The sequence below is a fragment of the Juglans regia genome, chromosome 11 (assembly GCF_001411555.2).
Source record: "Juglans regia cultivar Chandler chromosome 11, Walnut 2.0, whole genome shotgun sequence".
Classification (NCBI taxonomy): Eukaryota; Viridiplantae; Streptophyta; class Magnoliopsida; order Fagales; family Juglandaceae; genus Juglans; species Juglans regia.
Genome location: NC_049911.1, coordinates 32,975,386 through 32,993,397, shown reverse-complemented (window position 1 = coordinate 32,993,397; position 18,012 = coordinate 32,975,386). Strand labels below are relative to the sequence as shown.

At 33.4% G+C, this 18,012-nt stretch overlaps 3 protein-coding genes across 6 annotated transcripts; 2 read left to right on the top strand and 1 right to left on the bottom strand.

The window, feature by feature from the left end:
- Positions 1-29: 29 nt before the first annotated feature.
- On the bottom strand, positions 30-4,636 carry LOC108983170 (rust resistance kinase Lr10-like). 3 transcript variants are annotated; one of them, XM_018954726.2, is made up of 2 exons: positions 4,394-4,636; positions 30-1,502 (listed from the first exon to the last, which is right to left on the bottom strand). In XM_018954726.2, exons 1-2 carry the CDS (start codon positions 4,566-4,568, stop codon positions 220-222), a joined length of 1,458 nt encoding a protein of 485 aa, XP_018810271.2. In that variant the 5' UTR covers positions 4,569-4,636; the 3' UTR covers positions 30-219. The 3 variants fall into 3 exon arrangements, with proteins under 3 accessions (XP_018810271.2, XP_035538862.1, XP_035538863.1); XM_035682969.1 differs by lacking the exon at positions 4,394-4,636 and adding an exon at positions 1,806-1,925; XM_035682970.1 differs by lacking the exon at positions 4,394-4,636 and adding an exon at positions 1,806-1,925 and having other exon boundaries at positions 30-1,430.
- An 890-nt stretch (positions 4,637-5,526) lies between these two features.
- On the top strand, positions 5,527-7,631 carry LOC108983168 (G-type lectin S-receptor-like serine/threonine-protein kinase At1g34300). Of its 2 annotated transcripts, none has more exons than XM_035682967.1 (2): positions 5,527-5,757; positions 5,874-7,631. In XM_035682967.1, exons 1-2 carry the CDS (start codon positions 5,703-5,705, stop codon positions 7,067-7,069), a joined length of 1,251 nt encoding a protein of 416 aa, XP_035538860.1. In that variant the 5' UTR covers positions 5,527-5,702; the 3' UTR covers positions 7,070-7,631. The 2 variants fall into 2 exon arrangements, with proteins under 2 accessions (XP_035538860.1, XP_035538861.1); XM_035682968.1 differs by having other exon boundaries at positions 5,726-5,757; positions 5,842-7,631.
- Positions 7,632-10,894: 3,263 nt separating this feature from the next.
- On the top strand, positions 10,895-16,231 carry LOC108983167 (serine carboxypeptidase-like 17). The gene is made up of 14 exons (XM_018954724.2): positions 10,895-11,201; positions 11,289-11,434; positions 12,958-13,034; positions 13,142-13,264; positions 13,379-13,481; positions 13,671-13,708; positions 13,873-13,974; positions 14,104-14,190; positions 14,296-14,448; positions 14,632-14,703; positions 14,829-14,947; positions 15,276-15,389; positions 15,821-15,875; positions 15,975-16,231. Exons 1-14 carry the CDS (start codon positions 10,993-10,995, stop codon positions 16,056-16,058), a joined length of 1,482 nt encoding a protein of 493 aa, XP_018810269.1. The 5' UTR covers positions 10,895-10,992; the 3' UTR covers positions 16,059-16,231.
- Positions 16,232-18,012: the final 1,781 nt, after the last annotated feature.

The following is an 18,012-nucleotide window of genomic DNA, read 5'->3' as shown; positions in this document are numbered from 1 at the left end:
GCCACACTAGTCACGGCACATCCCCAATCTGCGAGCAATCAGGATGATCTACTGATATTGGTCAACTTTGTACATAAACCATGGCATTGTAATAAATTTGAATTCGTGGGGGATGAACCTACTTGAAAAATTACAGCTGATATCAATATAGGCAAATAGTAGTGGAGAAAGTGTCTATATATATATAGATAGACAATCATCACTCCCAGATCTACATATCTAAGTAGCTAGTTCAATCTCTAAGGTTTTATGTAAAGGGTTTGATTTGGATTTCTCAAGAGTGTTTTCCATTGACGATGATGATGAAGTAACAGAATCCCCGTGGCTTCCATTATGTAAGTTCATAGTTGGTCTAGGAGACACCATGTGTTCAAAAGGAAAAGGTGGTGGAACAACATCAATGCTTCCCTCCAACATCTTCACCACAGTACTCATGAGAGGTCTCTCATCTGGTGAATATTGAAGACACCATAGAGCCACCATTGCCATCCTCTCTGCCTTTGCTCTGTTCTTCTCTTCAATCCCGAAAAGCGCCATCATAACTGCTAATTCATTATTCTCAAGCATGTCCCATGTCCATCTTGGAAGCCATTGCCGTGACTCACTTTCATTATCATCAAAATGTCTCCTCCTCCCAATAATTTCAAGGAGCAGTATACCAAAGCTGTAAACATCACATTTGTGATTCACAGGATAAGGCTTCCAAAGCTCTGGAGCAGCATATCCTGGTGTCCCTCTGCCTTTTGTCAATATTAAGTCACTGCTTCCCCTTTTGCAAAGCTTTGCTAGCCCGAAATCTGCAACTTTCGGATTCAAACTATTGTCAAGAAGCACATTTCCTGGCTTTATATCATAGTGAGTGATTCTTTGTTGACATTCCTCATGCAAATAAGCAATTCCTTTTGCCGTCCCGATTGCAATTTCAGGAAGTTTCTCCCATTCCATGTCTTGGGTGTTGCTGAACAAGAACTTGTCGAGGGAACCATTTTCCATGTACTCGTAAACGAGTGCTCTAATGGTGGGGTCAAAGCAGAAGCCATAGAGTCTGACTAAGTTGATATGGTAAGTTCTTCCCATGGTGCTAACTTCCGCCATGAACTGCTCTTCAACTTGCTTATTCAAATCGCCATTAAGCACTTTGACAGCCACTTGCACTCCATTTGGGAATCGCCCCTTGAAGACTACACCAAAACCACCTGAACCTAAGAAGGTGGAGTAGTTTTCAGTGAAATCTTTAAGTTGCTCAGGTGAGAGCCTGACGGGCTTCTCTCTTGCCATGTTGCTGAGAAATCTCTCTATCGTCGTATTCTCAACGAGGAGAGGAGGTGATGTTGCTGCTTTCTCAATGTCATGATTGGATGATGGATGTGGATCTGTTGCTTTATAGGCGTCTTCGGTGGCTACCCTGGTATAACCAGGAATTGCAGTTCCTGCCTTTCTCAAGCAATCAATAATGGCATACACTATGGCTACAATTGCAATGGTCATCACCCCAACAAAAACTGAAAAATTAGGGGAAAAATTATTAATCAACATGTAAACTTAAAAATCAGGACGAATTTGTTTGTCAGTACGGATTCTTCGCACCAATATATAAGAACTTTCCAAAAGTGACAATAGTACGTAATTTTTTTCCCCGACAAACTCGAAGCATGCATGAGGAACATCAGTACTGTTGATAAAAAGTAAATAAACAAGAAACAGAAGCCTGTTTTAAAAAATATATATTTGAAAATTAAGGAACAAGTAACAGAATCCGTTACATGTTTTTAATTTAGGATTCAAACGAAGTTCTATCGGCTTACCAACTGAAGATATTGTTGCCCATTTCATCGTGGAATTAAACCCATCGTTGATGGTTTCGAATACACGTTGGGCCTGATCGTCCATGTCGCTAGAGAAGAATGGTGGAGACCGACCCATCGCTTTTCTTGGTGACCCGATCGAAACCAAACTGATCAAATTAAAGAAGATGAATAATGACTATTGGCAACAAAACAAGCATTAAGTAAATGCAAGGATTTGTTTTCACGATTGACTTTGACTAGAATTGCTTGTGAAATCATCATTTGTTTAAAAAATTTAAATTATGATAGGAAAAAGTAAATTTTATTATTTATTTTATATCTTAACACTCTCCATCACGTGTGAGTCAGACTTATCCTCAATAGATGATCCAATACGTGAAATATTTAATTAAATGAAGTAGATTATATAATCAAAATTCGAACTCAATATTTCTATTCTAATATTATGTAAAATTATGAATAAATTTAAACTGATAAAAAAAATAATTTTTATTATTTATGTTATATGTTAACATTGAGCTGAATCCACGTTATAATCTTGATTGAGCTGATCTTCGAGGGAAATTTCCAACCAAAAACATTAATTAAACTAGTCAAGACGCGCTTTATTGACGGAGCTCTTCAAGGGAAGCTTATTCCAAGCAAAACCACGCACGGAGTAAACTTTAGAATTAGATGCAGCCTGGAATAGTCTCCTAAATGATAAAACGCTCTACGTGTTGACTTTCGATATCGACAGGAGTTAAAGCCGTGCAAACAAGATCATAATGTCATGCATATATATATTGGCTTCAAATAGTACCGCAGGCTTCAAAAATTGGAATGATCGGATCAATGCTCGATAAATTAAATAGGGTGATTCATGATTATATTGAATTAGTTATTGTTATTTTTAATAAAAAGTTTTAAAAATCATATATAATACAATTCAAGTATTTAATATTATGTATAAAAGAGTTTAAAATATAAATTTATTGATTAATTTTAATAAAATATGATATGAATTTAAATAGTTTCAATAAACATATAATTCGTATATTTAAGTTTAATTGTTGACATTTTTTTACCTTGTATATGAAGAAGAAAAATGCCATTTATATTAAGTTATAAGCATATGGAAAATGTAGGTTTTTATGCACAACTATAAATTTGATACAAAATACTCATTCATCTTTTAAATTTTTTTTTGTTCAACAAAAGAAAATAATGAACTACATATTTTATCTTTCAATTTTTTAATATTCTTATTGAATACAATAATAAATTAATTAATATATATTTAGTTCTATCATATCTTTAAATATATTGAATCGAATTTTTTTTCGAGCCTTCATTAAAACATAGATTGCTTGTCAAATTTCCAAGAGATCATGTTGCGATCAAGCCTTCGTAACCTATAAGTGGTTATATACTTAAATATATTAAAGAAAATAATTATTTTACTCAGTAATCCTACACTATATATTTGTTGTGGATTAAAAAAAAAAATAGATGTATACTGTAGGACTGCTGAATAAAATTTTTTTAAAGAATAAAAGTTTGTGGAAATATTAAAACGCATGATCAGTTGCCATGCACGCCTCGCTCTCATGTTGCAGCGAGTTATTGTCGATGATGGTTGTGACGTTGGTTGGCAATCCAGCCCCTACGATGACTTTGGACTCAACTTCGTGATGGCGATCATGCTCTGATCACATTTTCGTTTATTTTCTTGGCAACATGCAGTTTATGCATGCGTGAACATGTTGACGAGCGCGATATATTGAGCCTGCTGGCCTCCACGGAAATTAATAAAAATAAAAAAATTATTTTTTAAATTGTGATGAATAGTACGGGTTATAACTAACAGAATTCATAGATTAAAGCCATATAAATGAGTATTTTATTAGAGAATTAAAAGTTTTTTTTTTTAATTGGGATAAATTCATGGACTTTCTATTTATTTCAGGTCTCTAAAAAATAGGGGAAAAAATTAAAAATTTTATATGCTCACTCTTGTGCATTTCACTAATGTGATTGGCTGTCTTATTTTTTTAATATAAAATAATTATTTTAGCCAATTAGATTAATAAAATGCATAAAAAATAAAAGTGAGTGTAGGTAATAAAATTCAAAAAATAGAAATGATAGTTATAGTCGTGAGTGTGCAAGTAACGTGCAATTGTTTTGAAAATGAATAAATATGGAATTTAAATAAAAAAATAATATTTTTTTAATAATAATTTTTATTTTTTTTTAAAATAACTGCACGATATTTAGACATTGTATGACTGTATCAATACTCAAAACCATACCGAGCTGTCTGAAATACTTGTTCAAACCCACCAAAAAATGGGCTGGATGATCGAACCAATTGTCAATCTGTCAATCTACCATTCTTTAAACAGAACAGGCCTTGACCCATATTAAAGGCTAGCTGCTCTGGGCTTATGGAGCGTAAACACGATATTGATTTATAGCTAGCGAAGAGGAATTCGAATATCTAGCTATAACAAGCTAGCCCAATATTATTATTAAACAACAGATTGAAAGGTCTGCCACTCTGCCTGCCACCTGAGGATTCAAACGAAGTTCTATCGGCTTACCAACTGAAGATATTGTTGCCCATTTCATCGTGGAATTGACCCCATCGTTGAAGGTTTTGAATACACTTTGGACCTGATCGTCCATGTCGCTAGAGAAGGATGGTGGAGACCCCTTGAACGGTGCTAACTTGCCCTTCTCATCAATATTCCACAGAAATGGAGGAGACCGACCCATCGCTTTTCTTGGTGACCCGATCGAAACCAAACTGATCAAATCAAAGAAGAAGAGCAATGACGATTGGCAACAAAAGCAAGCATTAAGTCGTTTGGATATGCAATTCAGACGAGATGAGATATTTTTTTAAAAATTGAATAAAATATTGTTAGAATATAATTTGTTAGTATTATTTTTATTTTAAAATTTGAAAAAATTAAATTATTTATAATATTTTGTACAAAAAATTTAAAAAAATTATAACGATTAGATGAGATGAGATGAGATTGTGTATCTAAACCGGACCTAAATGCATAAATTTACTTTCACGATTGACTTTGATTAGAAGTATTTATGAATTCATTATTTATCTTAAAAATTTAAATTATAATAAAAAAATAATTTTATTATTTATTTTATATCTTAAAATAACATGAATTCACGTTATAATCTTGATTGAGCAGATCTTGGAGGTAAATTTCCAACCAAAAACATTAAACAAGTACACTCAAGACGCGCTTTATTGACGGAGCTCTTCGCGGGAAGCATATTCCAAGCAAAACCACGCACGGAGTAAACTTTAGAATTAGTCTGGAATAGTCTCCCACTCATAATGATAGTGTCCTACTCATTAATGATAAAACGCTTTACGTGTTGACTTTCGATAGTGACGGGAGTTAAGGCTGTGCAAACATGATCATAGATGTCATACAGATATTGGCTTCAAACAGTACTGCAGGACTTGGAAAACAAGGTCAAGCCCACGAGTAGTTAAACGAAGGCTACAAAAATTGGAATCGGGTAAGCCGTAAGGATCGGGTAAATAATAGAGACAATAGTGGTGCGTTTCAACGACGGTAAGCAGACCCCACACGGTAAGCAAACCCCACACGATTTCAAGTATGAGTATACTCATAATATACAACGGAAAAGCATAAATTGCACAAGGGAACATTGGTCGATTCGTGAGATCATCACAGTGGCTCTGCGTTTCAAAGTTCAATAGAAGTCAAGATATGATCTTCACTCCTGTTCCAAACTTCATTTTGTACATATATATTAGCTATTAAAAAATTTCCCTTGTCAAATTTAACTCTTTGCGTGCCATAGAATTTACAGTAGGGCTTTAAGAGTCTGCATTCCACTTCCATATTAATGTCTAGTACAGATAAGCAAGGGGCACTAGCTGCTACTATTGTTGCGGGCTTGGGTAAGATTCTAAAAACCTTACTTTTCTTTTCCAGCTATGTTGTTTCATTCGAGTTATTCATTGCTAAACCGTTCTGCAAAGCAGGGTGGTTCTTATCAAGTTGAAACACTTTGTAGGTCTCGTCTTTGTAATGATTGTTATTTTGCTCGCGGTATGCCAAAAAAGATTTCGAACAGGTAGCGGCACTGTTAGTTCAGACACAAGATTTATGACGCTCACCATGGATAAATTTCTCAATGATATGGAAAGAGAGAAGCCTATCAGATTTACCTCTCAGCAGCTCAGGATTGCAACAGACAACTTCACTAATTTGCTGGGTTCAGGAGGATTTGGATCGGTTTATAAGGGGATATTTAGTAATGGGACCCTGGTGGCAGTGAAAATTCTATATGGGAACTCTGATAAGAGAATAGATGAACAATTCATGGCAGAAGTGAGTACAATTGGAAGAGTTCATCACTTGAATCTGGTTCGTCTTTTTGGTTTCTGTTTTGAGGAGAACTTGAGAGCACTTGTTTATGAGTACATGGGGAATGGTTCGCTCGACATGTACTTATTCCATGAAAACAAAAAATTAGGATTTGAAAATCTTTATGAGATTGCCGTTGGCACAGCCAGAGGGATTGCTTACTTGCATGAAGAATGTCAACAACGAATAATCCATTATGATATAAAGCCAGGAAATATTCTCTTGGATGCAAAGTTCCTTCCTAAAGTAGCTGATTTCGGATTGGCCAAGCTTTGTAACAGGGAAAATACTCACGTCACTATGACAGGAGGAAGGGGGACTCCTGGTTATGCTGCACCCGAAATGTGGATGCCATATCCAATTACCCACAAGTGTGACATTTACAGTTTTGGGATGCTATTATTTGAAATATTAGGTAGAAGAAGGAACCTTGACATGCGTTTTGCAGAAAGCCAAGAATGGTTCCCAATGTGGGTCTGGAAAAACTTTGAAAGTGGAGAACTAGGAGAGTTGACCATATTGTGTGGAATAGAGGCGAAATACAGAGAGACAGCAGAGAGGATGGTTAAGGTAGCCCTCTTGTGTGTTCAGTATAGGCCAGATTCGAGGCCTTTGATGAGTGAGGTGGTGAAGATGCTTGAAGGAGCAGTAGAAATCCCTACACCTTTGAACCCATTCCAGCACATGTTGGGTGTCACTCCTTGCCCTAGTGCACCTTCCCATCCATTACAGACCGGTAGCTCTCTTGATTCAGAACTATCAACTCAGACGGTTACAAGATCTACCTCTATAGGTGCCACTCCCCTGATGAGGAAATATGAGATTGAAATTGCCTCTATATAGGTGGGCTGAACAAAATATATATATATATATATATATATCTCTCTCTCTCTCTCTCTCATCAGTGTTCTATTTTTCACTTATGAAGCTGATTCAAGGATCCCTTTTCATTTGTTCATACATTAAGGCAGAAGATGCTACTGGACTACTTTTTTCCTTGTTATTTCTGTATGGTAGAAAGAAATAGTAAAATACATTTCCTTTGGCTGTATGGAGGACGAACGATGGAAGTGAAGGGTTACGGCGCTGAAGGTTCAGATTGTGGGTGGTCGGGAATGAGGAATTCGTGTGAAGAAAACCCTCGAAGCTATGTGTGCAGAACGGGCCAAATGGGCTAGGAGATAACCACAAAGCTGACTAATGAACGAATGCGATGGGCCAGCTGCTTATGTTTCATTTTAGGATTTTTCTTTATGGGTCGTAGGCCTTAATGTAGTTAAGTAATTGCCTATATTTACTTTATAAGTCCTATAAGCAGACGATTATGTTTTTCATTTAGAATTTTCCTGTATTCTTAGACTGTTTGGAGGAGCTCTCCAAGAGTATTTTTCACTGTCAACTCCAATAAAATATTACAGTTTTATCTCTTACATTTCCCAGATCTGTAGTGTAAAATTGGCACACCCCGCCCCAATGTGGTGGGTTTTGTTTGTTGTTTCCATCCATTTTCATAGTTGTTTTAATTACAAACAATTATCTTAAAATGAGATTCATTGCATATTTAATTAAATGAATTTGAGTACAGAGTCAATATTTTAACTCAAGATCTCTACTCTGATATCATATAAATTCACTATTAATCTCAAAAGTTAGAACTGATAAAAATAAAAATATTTTATTATTTATTTTATATCTGACCTAAATTTACGTTATAATCTTGATTGAGCTGATCTTCTAGGGAAATTTCCAACCAAAAACATTAAACAAATATACTCAAGAGTCAAGACGCGCTTTAGTGACGGAACTAGCTCTTAAAGAGAAGCTTATTCCAAGCAAAACTCTATGTGTTGACTACGGCTTATAACTAACAGAATTCATAGATTAAACCGTCCTACAGTGTATGATCGAACTAATTGTCAATCTACCATTCTTTGAACAGAACACTGGGCCTTGACCCATATTAAAGGCTAGCTGCTCTTGACTTATGGAGCGTAAACGTGATATTGATTTATAGCTAGCGAAGAGGAATTCCAATATTATTATTAAACAACAGATTGAGAGGTCTGCTGGCCCGCCACCTGAAGATTCCAGAGTTAATTCAATAACTTTGTTCTGAAAGGAAAGGATTAATTGAATACTTTTTATTTGTCTTTTGGCTTAAGAGATTTTGCTAGTTTGGAAGAGTTGGTAAGCAAACGCTGTCGTTTGTTTTCTTCTCGCCGGGGTTTGAATATTGAAAGGTCGGTACGTACGTAACACCAAAATACTAAAACGTAATGTCATAATATTGATAACAAGTTTGATGATCAGACATTTTTACGCCTTGCTTTGGAACACGCGTTGACATGCCGTTGCCTTGTCCCTCTCTTCCTTTATTTTCTTCCACTTTTTTGGACCACGTTTATCTTGTGATTATAATATGATAGCGGCAGATAAAAAGGGTCCTCCACTAAACAAATGTATGGTGAGACTGACTATTTTTTTTTTTAAAGTAATGTTATATGTAGTTAGACTTTTATTTATAATTTTATTTATAAGATTTATTTTATTATATTTTTTAAAATTTAAATTTCATGATTTTTAACATATCAATAACTGATATATGAAGAAGTAAATTTTTTGTTAGTTTTTTTAAGTATATTTAATATTTTTATTTTTATTTTTTATATCTAGATTTCAATCAGTATGGTCGTTGGATTCACTGACTAAAAAAAATAAAATAAATTTGTGCACTTATTAATAATATTAATTTCTTTAATTAGCTCAATATACTTTTCCAAATCAAAGGAATAATTAAATAACGAAAACTAATTAAATAAAATGAGAAATTGGCCTGTTGCTTGTGAACTATATGTGCACAAACTCTTAAAAGTTATATATAACTTATAACACATTTTTAAATTATAAAAATATGATAATTTACATTCTGATATTCCTATTAAGATGGATACGTAGTATCAACACGATACGAACTTAATAGAAGATGCAAAATATCTATAGTTTGATTGTAAAGTAGTTGTCAATTTTCATAAATTTCAATACATAATTATTGTAAAATTACCTTTGATGATTTGAACGTAAAAAGTACATTGATATTTGGTTTTTGACTAACCCTAATAGAAAAAACAAGTTGCACTAAGAGCATTCACATTGGATTCCCTATAAAATTCCCTATAATTTAGCTAAAAAGTATATTTCCTAAAAAATTTTCCTAAATTTTACTCATCTTTCAAAAACCTTCTACATCCCATTCTCTATCCATTTCCTATTCTATTAAAATAATATTTCTCTATTCTTTCTTTATTATTTTTTTCTCTCACTTTCATTTACAAATTTAACTACTCAATATTTTTTTTATGTTTTGAATTATTACTCTAGTGAATATTTTAAAAAAAATTAAAATTATTTTTAATATTATTATTTTTTTATATTTTTGTAGTTATTTAAAACTATTATTTAAAACTACAATAAATATGAGTATGAAATAAAGTATAGATGATTGGAAGAAAAATTAATTTAATTGAAATGAATAAAATATTAATAAAAGTGATTTAGGGAATGAATAGTGGTTCTCCAATATAGGGAACCACTATTCATTTCCTAAATCTTTTCTCTAAAATAGGGATTCGGATGGAGGGAGATTTTGAGAGTACTCCCTAAAATTTTCCTTAAATTATAGGAAAAAAATGATTTTAGAGAGCCCAATAGGAATACTCTAAGATTCGAGCGTGACTAGCTTTTTTCAGGACATGACTCTCATCTTCGACTGACAAGACTTGTGTCATCTTTCTTTATTTTTCTCTCACTAGTCTGAATAGCAAGAGAATCGACCTACGACCAAAATCCACGAGTAATTGCTCATTTATTATTTATAGTGTATTAAAAAATTTTTTATTTTTTTAAGTATTTTTTTAACAATCTTTAATCATAAAGAAAAAATTAAAAAAAAATTAATACACTATAAATAATAATTGAGTAATAAGAAGGTAATAAATTTGTTATTTTCCTATTGTCAATATATCTGAAATTGTTTGGCTGCTGTTTTATCAAAGATCTTCTTAACTAGTATGTGTTGGGAACGCTTGGACCGATTAATGAGAAGATGAACTATATATATATATATATATATATATATATATATACACGCAATAATTACTATTTATTTTCACACTTTATATTTATAATTTTTTTTTTTAAGAAATGATACTTACAATCGTGACTGTGCAAGTGTCGTACAATCACTTTAAAAAAAATAAATATATAAGGGACCTACATAAAAAGAAAAATTAATTAATTTTTTTAATAATGAACTATTCTTTTTCAAAGTAATTGTATGACGCTTGTACACTTTATGACTGCATGTAATATTATTCTTTTTTTATAGGGTGTGTGAGTGTTTTTCATATAGTGTGGATGTATTTTTTATAGGATGTGAGACGTGGAATAATGAATAATGACTGATGAAAATAATTTTTTTTTTTTTTGTAACGAGAAATATGTTTCAGGCTTGGTGCATTTTTCACGTAGCCGGCACCTAATCATAGTATTATATTTTTGGGTAATCATTTTTCACGTGGCTTGATTTTGTTCTCTCTTCCGAGCAAGAGTTTGATATATTCCGATAGGTATGTATCTAACTTTCTCCCGAAATGGACTGGAGGGTCCTTACTGGCTAGTTCAAATATAGCTGGCCTTCCAATTATTTATGCAGGCATATACACAAGCACTTGGAACATCATTGAAAGAGGTGACTTCTGGTGCATTTGATGTATAAGTTTCGAGTCATGGCCACAGGAAAGGCAGCAGCAAATCCCCGCAGTAGTCCAAGGAATTTGTTCCTGTGCAGTGGCTTTTTCAGCTCAATGTGTATGCAGGTTCTTGTTCTTTTGGTTTTGTCGGGCATTGCTGCCTCGCAGACCATTGTCACCAAGCTTCCTGGTTACGATGGCGATCTTCCCTTCACACTTGAAACTGGGTAAGATAAGATTTCTCTTCATTTAATAATAATAATAATAATAAGATGTTGCATTTTTCTAATGCTTAATTTTAATTTGGGTGTCAGGTACGTGGGTGTAGGTGATTCAAACGAGTCGCAACTGTTTTACTATTTCGTAGAATCTCAGAGGTCCCCTTCAGAAGACCCCCTTATGCTTTGGCTCACCGGAGGTCCTGGTTGCTCTGTTCTCTCTGCCTTCTTTTATGAAAGCGGTACATTGTCCTTCCCATCCCTGCCCTCTGTCTCCATTGGCGCGGAAATTCTTTTTTTTTTTTTTTTTTCCTTTGGTGCGAGTTCGTCAGGCTCATGCAGTAGTGCAACGCATGGACGACACTGGAAGGCTCCAGCAGCAAGCTGCTAGCTGCGGGCCTTTCTCTTTAGAAAAATTAATGTCAACTGAGGTCGAGAAAGGAACACACCCAGACCGTTGAAAGTTGAAAGGCTGTAGGCGTAAAAGGGTGGTTGGAGGGAGGAAAATTAGTTGTCAGCTAACGTTAAAACCCAGAGCCGCCGCTGTTACCAGAATGACGTTGACGTGTTTTCATTTCATACCTTTCTAAAACCAAGGGTCCAGTGGCATCAAAGTTATGAGAAATGATAAAACAATGGAAAATGCTAGAGCTCCCGCTGGGGGCTCCGCTGGAGCTCTAGTGTATTTTTTTATGTGTATTTTTTAATTTTTTTTTATGTAAATATTTTTAATGATTTTAAATATTTTTAAAAAATAAAAAAATTTATAATATTATTAAATAATACTTGCTTAATCACAAAATAAAATATAAAATATTTTTATATGATTTTTTATTTTACTTCGTGATTAAGGAAGTATTTTTTAATAATTTTTTTTTACTTCTTGATTAAGAAAGTGTTTTTAATAATGTTCTAAATTTATTTTATTTTTTAAAAAATATTAAAAAAAATTATATAAAAAATAACTTAAAAAAAAACACATACAAAAATACACTACAGTCCAGCGGGAGCCCCCAGCGGGGGCTGTAGCACGATCCTAAAACAATTACTGCTTTACAATTTTTCTACAATCTTTTAATAAAATAATATTTTAAAAAATATTTATTTTTATTTTGATGTTTTAAAATTTTAAAAAAATATTATTTTGTTAATAATATGTAAATAAAGTGTAGTGGGATTGTAGGGCTATCATTGCTCCAAAGTTATTTGTCAAAAATTTCATATTTATTATTTTATATTTTAGATAATATTAAATTAGTATTAAAGGATTTATGCTTACTTGAAAATCTTAAATTAACACAATTTAAAATAAATATTTTTTTTTAAAACAAATATATATCCTTGCAAAGTAATATTGTATACTGCACTCGTATCTTACTTTGATATAATTATATAAATATAACATTTTTCTATCCTTTTAACATATTTTTGCCGTTGGAAGATGTTGAGTCAAAAGTTAATTATTTAATTTATATTTTAATATTTTCGTTCACGTGTGCGTCATTATTCAAATTCGAAATATATAATATGATATTACGTTAGAATTACAATTTATCTAAAAAAGTAGATGGAAACATACAAACTAATTTGATTATATAATCAATATTGAGAATTAGAAGGATATGGTATTTTCAAATGCTCACAGTAGAAGTTAGAAGGCAACCTTTGCGTACAAAAGGCCCAAAGAAGCCACATTGCATGAGTACAAACATGGTTTTATGTAAATTGAGCTTTTGATCATGTTTTTAACAAATTAAACCTGCAGGTCCATTAGCTTTCACTTATGCGGATTACAACGGGAGCATGCCATCATTCCATTTAAACCCATACGCGTGGACACAGGTGAGAAATCTCAAACCATGACCAAGTTCTAGCTTGAGGTCAAATACTATGAATATATATTTGCTTAATTATCAACTTGTTATGGTGGAAACGATTGGTTTTTGCAGGGCCTCAACGTAATATATGTAGATGCACCAGTGGGTACTGGATTCTCTTACTCAACGACTCAAGAAGGTTATTATATGGATGACCTTGAATCCGCATCACAACTTTATCAGTTTCTTAGAAAGGTACGACTACGAGGTGGGAATTATCAGCACAAGAAGCGTGAAAATCACTAGCTCATTAATTATTTGTATACGATCGAGGAATTTGATTGCATTTGATTAATGATGATGTTGCAGTGGTTGATACAACACCCTCAATATTTGGAGAATATACTCTACATTGGTGGCGATTCATATTCAGGCATACCTCTTCCTATTATAGTTCAAGAGATATATGACGGTTCGTACGTTATATTTTATTCTTAATTTATGTACTATCACCTCGTAATAATCTCTCTCTCTAACGGTGGAGCGAGAAATTCATCTGTAGGGACCAAATTAATAACATAATTATCATGTATTTTTATTCATTTTCTCACACATCATCCACATATATGTATTTTAATAAAGTGAATGGTTTTGCATGCAGGTAACATGAATGGAACGGAGCCGACTCTGAATCTGAGGGTAAAAAATAGTTCCTCATTCCTTGTTCTATTCAAATAAGTTTTGACTTATTCTGTCAAGGACTTTTTTTTTTCCCAAAATACTGATAAACCTATACATCATGTTCATCCAAAGGAAAATGCCATTCAGTAATCTAAACACGATGCTCATTCAACTGTTGTCAGGGATATGTGCTTGGGAACCCAAAGACAGATTCATTTATCGATGACAATTCAAGAATCCCATTTTCCCATAGGCTCACACTCATATCAGATGTACTCTATAAGGCATGTCATCTCCTTCTCATCTTGTTGCATTTTTTCTCTCTTGCATTTCACCTCACATTACCATCTAAATCTTCTTTCAGTTCGTTTTTTATATCACGAATTAAAATGTTCTGTTCTGTAATTTTGCAGTCTGCCAAAGAAAGCTGCAATGGTGATTTTGTGAATGTAAATGATAGCAACGTAGCATGCGTGTCAGATATTCAAGCCATCGATGAGGTCAGAGTCTCTGTCAATGCCATCTCTTGATATGCTTAGATATGTACTCTTACCACTATTAAGTACTCTAAGCATCTACGCCATTCTGAACCTTTTATGTTACAGTTGCTTCTTCAAATCAACACCATGCAAGTTTTGGAGCCCAATTGTCAAGTTGCATCTCCAAAATCAAGTAAAGATTACCTAAGCAGGAGATATATCGAGGAGAACCTTGACGAAAGTCTCCTTTCTGCAACATCCCCTGCATATTGGTGTCGGGTAAACACCTCTCTCTCTCTCTCTGTGCGCGCTTATGTGTCCATGGTTCTCTTGTATTATCTCACATTCAGCAGGTCCAATTTCAATTTTTTTTAAAAAAACCGACGCAAGACGAACAAAGGGTCATCAGGCCATATATTCATTCAAAAAAGTGATAACAAAGGGATGTGCTTTTCCTTTCAGGATTACAATTATGTGCTGTCTGCGGTATGGGCCAATGATAAGAGCGTGCGAGAAGCCCTTAACGTTCGAAACGTATGTATTGCTCTACCAATAATTACAAAATGATGGAGATCTTACTCTGCTACTAACTCTCAATTTTACCCAAAAAAAGATTGAAACAAGTTGAAGTGATTGAAGAAATTAATGATTCTAAACAGGGGACAACTGGTGTTTGGAAGAGGTGCAATAGCAGCTTAGCTTACACAAAGACTGTTACTAGTTCTGTTGATTATCATCGGAATCTCAGTAACACAAACCTTCGAGCTCTTATATACAGGTGGTTTCTTGAAACTCCCTTTAGTTTAGAATAATCCTTTGTTTTCCATTCAAATCTGTTATCTTATTTAACTTTGGGTTATTTAGAAACATGCACTAAATTCAGCAGTCAGAAAATTATTATGTAGTTATCATACAACACCACACCGGCATGCCTAGCCTGTTCAGTTTTAAAACCAGAAGAGAATCATCAGAACACATGGATGGAACTCACGTTCAAAACCTCATAGAGCAGCAGTGCAGATTACCTGTTTCTAGTATTTTGAGAACAGGGGACTTTTTGTCCAATAGTTGCTGTTTATTAATTCAGTGTGTAATTTTTGCTACAGCGGTGATCATGACCTGTCTGTTACACACATTGGTACGCAAAATTGGATCCGTTATCTGAATTTGACTATATCGGAAGTTTGGCGAGCGTGGTATGTGGATGGTCAAGTTGCTGGGTAGGTTTATCTCTATTAATTTCGTGCAATTCCTTTCTTTTTTTTCTTTATTACTTTTCGACATAAACTTTGTTGTCTTTAGAGCACTAGTAATAGGATCAATAAAGTTTAGTTAAAATTTAATTAGAAAATTCATTTTTGTAAATTTATCTAATCATTTTGCAACAACACCAAATAACAGACTCAACAAGTCTATCATTATTCTATTAAAATATAGATTTTGATATTTTCTTTTATTTTAATTCTAATTCTAATTTGAATATTTATTCATTAACATTAATTTTTTAACGTTCAACAAATAAAATTTTTTAATCATCTTTTTTTTTATAATGATCATATATTACATCAACGGATATAACTAAGAATAATAAAATCGATATGAAGAATAGTTCATCATTCGTTCACTGATATGTTCTGCACGTTTTCTGTAGATACACGGAAAAATTTTTGAATGATGACTACAATTTGATATATGCGACGGTGAAGGTAAGAAATTTGACTGTTTCATTTATTATCTTCTCGAGTTAAGCTTGCAATTAGAAGAGAAGAAAGGATTATTACTTATGGACTGCTTTGCTTTCCCAGGGTGCTGGACACGTAGCTCCAGAATACAAGGCCAAGGAGTGCTATGCCATGCTCGATAGGTGGCTCGCTTATTACCCTCTCTAATCAAGGCTTGAATTCACGCAATTTGACTGTTGTAATATGAATGCTATTTTCGCATTCATTGGATTATGCAAATGCAAAGTTATAATTTGCATAATATAATATGATATGATTTTATATTTGACTATTCCATTTAAAATCTATTCTCACATTGGATTATCTATCCATTAGTTAAAATAATAATAAAATATTATTAATTTAATATTTTTTTTTTCTAATTTATTTTTGTCATATTTTACAATTCTACCAATCATATATTAATTAATAATCAAATTATAATTAACATATGATTGGTAGAGAAACTGTAAAAATCTTAACAAAACAACTCTTCTACACTAGAGACAATAAAATTACAACATCTAATTGCACCAATAAGTAAAACACTGCATCATTCCACAATTACAATACTGCCAAACAATTTCACAATAGCAACAACAGGTAATTAAAACACTTGGATGCAGCAGTGTTACAATTCCACAATTCACAGCAATGTTAAAATCTGGATGGATCTTGTTGCCTGTGTTCATATGAAGGAAGAACCTCTTGGGGTTGAGCCTCATTAAGTGGTTCCTAATCAGGAATCTCTACCCCTCTTGAGATCTCTGCATCAAACTCACTTTAAATGATTGATTCAATTCAATATTGAGCAATTTAAATTTTTTATAGATTCGGGAAGTGCAATCAAATATGAGATAAAGACCAGATTGTATTTTGCGTGGCCTCTGAAATCATGCTGTTAAACTAAGTACCAAAGTCATAAAACTACAGATAGAGTCATTCTTTCCATAAGTTTAATAACTCTATCCTAAAAACATAAGAACGACAAGAATACGAAAATTTAGATTGGTTTATTTTTCACAAATACAATTTGACCTTCAGAGAAAGCCATGCTTTCAACAAGCTTAATTAGAATCAATATGACATCAATCCATAGAATAGTCACCCTCTTTGTAGCTCATATGCAACGAATTATACTAGTACAAGTGAACATAAAAATCTAGATCATTTAAAATTCTACAGAGTTCATGACTGAATGTTTTTTTTTTCAAACAACAATTTGAGACATTAGAAAAAAAATTTATGAACAACTATGTCGTAACACAAATCAATCTATGAATGGAGACAAAATTGACGAGAAGAAGACAATCTGACAAAAGCGTATGATAATTATACAATTTATACTCCAGAGATCAAGGCAAAGGAACCGAAATCAAGTCAAACAAATAAGTTTCACAGCAAATAAAGGCATCCATTACAGCCTGATCGTAAAGCACTCGACTCAAAGCCCCATGCACTCGACTCAAAGCCCCATGCACTCGACTCAAAACCCCATGCAAATACGTAAAGCAATCGAAGCTAAAAAAAGAAAAATCAATAGATCTATGCAGTCTAGGATTCCTGACACCGCAGGATGTCAAAGAACAAAAATACAAGTTATACAACAAAAGAGAAATGCTTACAAAGGTCGAGGAGAGGACTTGTGGCACAGAGAAGTAAGAAACTAATGTAGGTGAAAGATTGGTGTGAACAAGGAATTATATCATACAGCAGAGAAACATTATTTTCTAATTTATACTGCGAAAGTGGAAGACTCTCTCTCTCTCTCCACTTTTCACAAATGACGATGAGAAAATTCCTCAATCCTGGATCCTTTTCAAAAACATATGAGACAGAAACTAAAATGAAAATAAAAAATAAAAAGTCAATAAATACATGTAAATCTTGAGTTAAAACCGCCAAAGAAAACAGAAGTTCTAATTTTTACAGAAAAGCAGAGCCATGGGAGACTGACCCAACGAAGGACTGATGTTGTTGTGACGGAGGTCTATCTAAAACTCAAGCAAAGGTTTTTCTCATTTTTGTGCGAAGAAAAGGAGAGAAAAGACACGAGGGCTTCAAGACGGGAGAGAAAAGACACGAAAATGAAACCCTAGCAGAAGAGAAAAGGTATGAGGGG

What these genes read in the sequence shown, in the direction of transcription:
- LOC108983170 (XM_018954726.2), bottom strand. Translation starts at nt 4,568, where the DNA reads ATGGGTCGGTCTCCTCCATTTCTGTGGAATATTGATGAGAAGGGCAAG. An exon ending in GGCAACAATATCTTCAGTTG is followed by an intron (nt 1,503 to 4,393) that starts GTAAGCCGATAG and finishes CTAATTTTTCAG; the next exon opens with TTTTTGTTGGGGTGATGACC.
- LOC108983167 (XM_018954724.2), top strand. Translation starts at nt 10,993, where the DNA reads ATGTATAAGTTTCGAGTCATGGCCACAGGAAAGGCAGCAGCAAATCCC. An exon ending in TTTATCAGTTTCTTAGAAAG is followed by an intron (nt 13,265 to 13,378) that starts GTACGACTACGA and finishes ATGATGTTGCAG; the next exon opens with TGGTTGATACAACACCCTCA. An exon ending in AAGCCCTTAACGTTCGAAAC is followed by an intron (nt 14,704 to 14,828) that starts GTATGTATTGCT and finishes GATTCTAAACAG; the next exon opens with GGGACAACTGGTGTTTGGAA.
- LOC108983168 (XM_035682967.1), top strand. Translation starts at nt 5,703, where the DNA reads ATGTCTAGTACAGATAAGCAAGGGGCACTAGCTGCTACTATTGTTGCG. An exon ending in TACTATTGTTGCGGGCTTGG is followed by an intron (nt 5,758 to 5,873) that starts GTAAGATTCTAA and finishes AACACTTTGTAG; the next exon opens with GTCTCGTCTTTGTAATGATT.